The 6,886-nt window shown below is 44.3% G+C and overlaps 1 protein-coding gene across 1 annotated transcript; it reads left to right on the top strand.

Annotated features, from left to right (window-relative positions):
* The first annotated feature begins 1,079 nt into the window (after positions 1 to 1,079).
* On the top strand, positions 1,080 to 5,558 carry ZNF397 (zinc finger protein 397). Its single transcript, XM_006766382.2, has 3 exons — positions 1,080 to 1,752; positions 2,015 to 2,153; positions 4,296 to 5,558. Exons 1-3 carry the CDS (start codon positions 1,339 to 1,341, stop codon positions 5,321 to 5,323), a joined length of 1,581 nt encoding a protein of 526 aa, XP_006766445.1. The 5' UTR covers positions 1,080 to 1,338; the 3' UTR covers positions 5,324 to 5,558.
* Positions 5,559 to 6,886: the final 1,328 nt, after the last annotated feature.

A 6,886-nucleotide genomic window follows, 5' to 3' on the forward strand; every position in this document is an offset into this window, starting at 1 on the left:
GGAGGGCACTGCTCCCCACCGCCCCGATCTTGCAAATGCTGCGGCTGACCCGAATATAAAGTAGAAAGGCCGGTGCGGCGGAGCTGAATAAACCGGACTTGCAGCCTCAATATCCTCATCTCGCCAGCTGATGGGCGTGTTACGGTTAAATGTTACTGCCCCGCCCACTCGAGGGCATACCCTACCCTCCTGTGGACAGTTCCCCATCCCAACGGCAGAGCCTGTCTGACCTTATCAGAAAATTTAATACGTGCTCGTTGCCATATTTCGCTTTGTAAAGATGTTTACTCCTGTTTATCCTAAGCTTCTTGAGAGCTGAGACCTGCCTTCCACTTGTGTCTCTATATCGGACAGGGTTTGGAACACGTGGCAAGCATTTAACAAGTTCTTGTTGGTTATTCCTAGGGAGGGAGAGCCATTTCTTCAGGAGCAAACACCTTTGCATCCTATTACCGGGCTCCGGACAGAGCCCGTAATTCGTTCCTCAGTGATCCTTAAAGAAATTCAGTGAATACCAACATTGATCAAATGGCAAATAGTCAACAATATTTTTATTTAAGTCAAATACTGTTTAATATGCATTTTTAAAAAGTGTTTTACTACCTTAAATCGACACTATTTGCCATAGATAGGTTACTAAAATATATATATTTCTAAATCAGCATTTTTAAATCGGAGCTAGATACTGTTACCCTTGATAGTGTGAGGCATATAACTTTATTAAAGAGGGAGTTCTGCCCTGGCTGGTTTGGCTCAGTGGATGGAGCGTCAGCCTGTGGACTGAAGGGTCCCGGGATGTATTCCAGTCAAGGGCACATGCCGGGGTTGCAGGCTTGATCCCCAGTGGGGGGCCTGCAGGAGGCAGCCGATCAATGATTCTCTCATCATTGATGTTTCTCTCCCTCTCCCTTCCTCTCTGAAATCAATAAAAATAGATTTTTTAAAAAGTTCTGCAAGTTTTACATACATGTTAAAGACAGATTTTTCTCCTCAATGCATCAGAATTGAAAGAATTAAAAAGGAAATTTCTCAGTATGTGACTCATGTCAATATTGCATTGTTTTGCTTCTAAAATAATTTCTTATAGAATTGGTGGTAGAAATCCTACAAAATAGGAGACAGTGAAAGACATGAGTGATTTTTAGTTTGTCACTTGATTATTATTTATTTACAATCTCAAACTAGCTCCCTTTCAGTGTGTTACTGGCTGGCTGATGTTTATTATTATCAGTTCTTCAAGGTTTTTTTTTTCCACCCTTCAGGAAAGAAGAGGTTACTCAAAGAACTTCTGAAGTAGAGAACCCAGTTGTGAGTTTTTTTATCAGCTCTCAGGCCGGAATGGCTGTGGAATCCAGAGCCGTTTCAACCCTGCTACCTCCAGACCCTCAGGAACGAGAACTAATACTAGTGAAAGAAGAAGAAAGCCCTCCCTGGGGGCAGACATTAAAGCAGAATGGGAGCACCCGGTCTTGCCAAGAATTGTTTCGCCAGCAGTTCAGAAAGTTTTGCTACCAGGAGACCCCCGGGCCCCGGGAGGCCCTGGGCCGCCTCCAGGAGCTGTGCTGGCGGTGGCTCATGCCGGAGCTGCACACGAAGGAGCAGATCCTGGAGCTGCTGGTGCTGGAGCAGTTCCTGAGCATCCTGCCCGAGGAGCTGCAGGCCTGGGTTCAGCAATATGGCCCAAAAAGTGGCGAGGAAGCTGTGACTCTGTTGGAGGATTTGGAGAGGGAACTTGATGATCCCGGACAGCAGGTGGGGACTAGGAGATGCACTATGTTGTGGGGAAAGGAATTTACACACTGGAGCATGTGGTGTCATAACAGTAGCATGAAAATTTGTCTCTACTGAACCATGACCCTGACGTGACAACGAGAGCCATGCCCTTCTCTACCATAAGTAGTTATTTTTCCCTTGTCCCTCATGCCCGGGGATGTCTTCGTTAACCTCTGAGATTTTTACTAAGCGTTTCCCTAGGGATTTTCTCACCACGCTAACCATATTTTACTGGTTTCAGATTCCAGCTAGTCCGCAAGGACAAGCATTACCCTGGAAGGACTGGACACGTCTTGGAGCATCCCAAGAGTTAAGCATCCAACTCCAGCCGTTAAAGGCACAGCTGAAACCTTGGGAACCTTGCCTTTCCTCCCAAAGTGGTAAGAAACAGAAACTCATCTGGGAACTGTTATCAGTTAGGCCTCTGGCCTTGAAGATACACAGTGAATTGCATTTTGCAAACATGCCACATGTAAGCCTCACCTTTATTATTCTAGGCCAGAGGTGCTCTGACCTAGAATTTAGCCACTTTGTATTCAGCAACCTTCACAAATCACCGTCAGGCTTCCTTGTGTCAGTTTCCCTGTTGTTTCTTTACTTATTCCTTCATTATATATCTTACCTGGATACTAATACATGTCTGATATGGTGATAGGCACTGGGTCTCTATCTTCAAGGAACTTTCAGGTTTATGTACGTGGTGGACAAGCAAAAAGGCAATTGCAGTATAGTGTAGTAAATTATAGAATAAGAGTAGGCACTGGGCACTATACCCAATCTTAGCGGTTCAAGGAATAATTCTTAAAGACACATCTAAGACTTGAACTAGAAGTGGGAAGAAGCCAGGTAAATAGGTGGGAATATAGGCTAAAGGAAAAGACTCTCTCAATATTTCTGACACTGGATGTATGAGGTTTTCCCTCACCGTAAGCAGTTCTGACACTAGCTCCCCAAAATGAGTGCAGATCCCACAGATTAAGGTTTCAGTCCAACAAGACTGACCCCCACTACAGATGCCGATTGCATGTAATGAGTCCAGGTTACCCACACATCTGACTTTTGTGAACTGGCAGTTCCACAACCCCTCCTGCGGTTTCATAATTTGCTTGAATGGCTCACAGGACTCAGGGAAACACCTTACTTACTACTACTGATTTATTACAAAGGGTGCAGATGAACTAGCGGTACACAGGGTAAAGTCCAGGAAGGTCCGGAGTGCAGAGCTTCCGTAGCTGTGAAGTTTGGGGTGCCATTCTCCTGGCACTTGGATGCATTCACCATCCTGGAAGCTCTCTGAACCCCTTCAAGGTTTTTATGGAGGTTTCATTACCTGGGCACAATTGATTAAACCATTGGCCCTCGATGATTAGCTAACTCAACACAGCCCTTCTTCCTGAAGGTCAGGGAATGGGGCTGAAAGTTCCAATGTTCTAGTCACTTGGTCGTTTCCGATGGCAGTCAATTCACTTATTCCCTCCTTATTGGCTATAGGTGATGCCATCTTTGTGACAGAGTGAGGGTCAATTAGTATATTCCTTCTTTATTAGATAGTATCACACAAGCAAAGGCCGCACAGTCCTGAAGGTGAGAGACTATAGCCCATTGTGGGGGTTGCAGAAAATTCAATTTAACTTGAACAGAGAATTTATAGAAGAGAGGTGGTAAGAAAAACTAGACAGGAAAATGGGACCCAGATTGTGGAAACCTGTATGTCATTCTACTTAGTTTATACAGTGCAGTGGGTACATATGAAGGGATTTGGACAAGGGAATGACATGATTGGGTGTGTGTTTTAAAATTTAGTTGCAGGATGGAGAATGCATTTGAAGGTAAGAGTAGATAGAGCCCTGTTAGAATCTGTTATAATCAAGTGGCCACGGTGAATAAATCAAGGTGTATTGTGGTGAGAGGTGGGGAATATCAAAGCCGACTCCTGCTTATCGGTATTTATTGTATTGCAGTAGCTGGTCATTGTTAAAGTGGAGCATGTGGCTAGGAGTTGAGGTTTCAGGTTTCAGTCTTAAACTGTGTGGTTAATAGTGGGCCTATTTCATATACATGGAAAACATAAAGGAAAAAACACACAGATGATATATTTAGGTGCTTGTGAAATATTCACAAGTAATATGTCGAGTCAGCATTGGATATGCAAGTCTAGAGCTTACCAGAGGAAACAGGATAGAACTGGGGATCTGATTAGCGTATAACATAAGTACATTAGTAATTGAAGTCTAGGGGATGGACATTTTGTAGACTGGGGATGATACATGAGAGCCCAGCACAAAATTTGAAGGAACTCATGTTTGAGTGGTTGGTCTTAACTCTGAGAAGAAACAGCCACAGAAATCAGGCTAATATAGCTGTTTCTAGAAGGGAGGAGGTGTCCACAGAGTCAGTGTTAGAGATATATGTGAATAGTGACATCTTTTGTGGTTGGAATATCTGTTTTCTCTCACATAGAAAGTGAGTATTGAGAGTGATTGGAGAAACTAAAAATCTGGTTTCTGCTATTATCATTTCAGATTGTGAGAACAATGGATCAGCGGCAGAGAAGGATATTTCAAGAGGAAAAGCAGGACTTCTCCAGGAACTCTCATTCGGAAGAATTAGTGAACACAAAAGCCACTTCAAGAGGCTGCAAGGAAGTGCTTCAGGGGAGAACTTAGGAAGCTCCCCCTCCCCAGCAGCCATCACACACAGATCTCTAGGCAAGAGATTCCACCAGGAGCCGCAGAGAAGCCTGATTCTAAGTACAAGCTCTAGAACATTTCAGAAAGTTCCTACGGAAGAGAGACCTCATAGATGTGATGTATGTGGGCACAGCTTTAAACAGCATTCCTCTCTAACACAACATCAGAGAATCCATACCGGAGAAAAGCCCTACAAATGCAGCCAGTGTGGGAAGGCCTTTAGCTTGAGGTCGTATCTGATTATTCATCAGAGAATCCACAGTGGTGAGAAAGCATATGAATGTAGTGAGTGTGGAAAAGCCTTCAATCAGAGCTCGGCCCTCATTAGACATCGGAAAATTCATACAGGTGAGAAAGCTTGTAAGTGTAATGAATGTGGCAAAGCATTCAGTCAAAGTTCCTATCTCGTCATCCATCGAAGAATTCATACTGGTGAGAAACCCTATGAGTGTAATGAGTGTGGGAAAACCTTTAGCCAAAGCTCAAAGCTTGTAAGACACCAACGAATCCACACAGGAGAGAGACCTTATGAATGTAATGAATGTGGGAAAGCGTTCAGGCAGAGCTCGGAGCTGATAACCCATCAGAGAATACATAGTGGAGAGAAGCCCTATGAATGCAATGAGTGTGGAAGAGCCTTCAGTTTGAGCTCAAACCTCATTAGACATCAGAGAATTCATAGTGGAGAGGAACCTTATCAGTGTATTGAATGTGGCAAAACATTCAAAAGGAGCTCAGCCCTTGTTCAGCATCAGAGAATCCACTCTGGGGATGAGGCTTATATATGTAATGAATGTGGGAAGGCTTTCCGGCACAGATCAGTCCTCATGCGCCATCAGAGAGTCCACACTGTAAAGTAACTGGTGAATACAATGAATATTGTAAATACTTCTGTCAAATGTGTATGTTTGTTAATCAAAAGGGTTTACTGTGAGCAAGACTCCATGAAGGTTGTGAACTCCTAGGTCTCGAGTCAGTCTGACTTTATGCAGCACTCCCCTGTGTGCATGCACATTGTCCCTTGAAAGCTTTTCCTGTGATTAGTCAGAACAGTAGATGGAAGAATTGTTGCTTCCTCCTTTTTTCTTCTCATTAGGAATACTCAGGAAATAGGAACAGTGGGACTTTTGCATTTAAACCTCAGTTTCCAGGAGAATGTCATGGAGAGGGTAAGCAGTCCATGCTGTCACTGCGTCTGATCGCTGGTGTGCCAGGCTTGGGGGACGGTGTGGACAATATGAGGGACGTTTTGTCTCAGGAATGCAAAAGTTTACTAATCAATTAAGAACAGTGACAGGACAGCAAGACCTACCGATAGGGGAACAGTTTCATTAGTGAGCCCAGGGCTGACCAGAGTGAGACAATAATTCAGATTATTTATCCAGCAGTTCTTTTTGAGTGCTTGCTTTGTGCCAGGAACTAGGTATAATGGAAAATAAAGACATTTTATACAGCCATTAAGGAGTCCCTAACCCAACCTTGGTCAAGGAAAAATGATCTGAAGGATGAGGGAGAACATAGACACAGGCCCGGAAGAAAGTCTGAGAAATTAAAAGTCCCCTTTGTGGGGAGCATGCCGGGTGAGTTCCTGGTGAAGTAGAGTCAGGTTTGTAAGACGTGTGGAAGCAGTGCCCACAGTAAAGTAGGAGCCAGGAAAAGCTTGTTAATAGAAAAACCCTGGAGTCCTTGGACCACGGGGTGGCAAGTTTTGTCTTCATCTGGTGTGACCCAGAAAAAGGGTTAATAAGTAGTTTCCTTGCCCTACCTGTAGGCTAGACATTTCGTGGGGGTGGGGGTGGGGCCAGAAAGACCCCAGCCTGGAGGTTGAGAGTCTCTAAATGTCCCTCCCCCAGACAGAAGGACATCTTTGGTCCTTAACAGTAAGCCTGACAAAGCTGCTATCAACTTCCACCTTCCAGTGCTCAGGATCAGAAGCTGCTATGGCTACCATATCTCTGGGGGCTGCACCCCCACAGTTCCTCCTGCACTGCCTTGGGCTCTGGTGCTGAAGAATATTTGTCAGTTGCTGGGTCTGTGACTTATTCTCCAAGCACCTCACACACAGTTAGTTTTGTTTTATATCAGCAGCATTCAGTCTCATGAATTCAGTTCAAGACAAAGCTAAAGGGAAGTGGCAACAGTCATGGTCCATCCAGAGAGTCCCATCTTCTGAGGGACCCGGCAGGAAAAGTACCCCTAGACTGGTACTTCTCTACAATGTGGAAAGGGGTATAAGCTAGCCAGCAACAGAAAAACATGTTATTTAAAATACCTTTTGGCTAAGATCAAGTGTAGTATCTGTTCTTATCAGTTTAAAATACCTAACGGTTATCACTCACCAAAAAGAGAAACCTATGGGCCTGCAGAGGATAAATAGAGAGGCAGTACTCCAGTTGGGGCATACGCAGATGAGCGTGTATTAA

This window comes from Myotis davidii, unplaced genomic scaffold (genome assembly GCF_000327345.1).
Source record: "Myotis davidii unplaced genomic scaffold, ASM32734v1 scaffold520, whole genome shotgun sequence".
Classification (NCBI taxonomy): Eukaryota; Metazoa; Chordata; class Mammalia; order Chiroptera; family Vespertilionidae; genus Myotis; species Myotis davidii.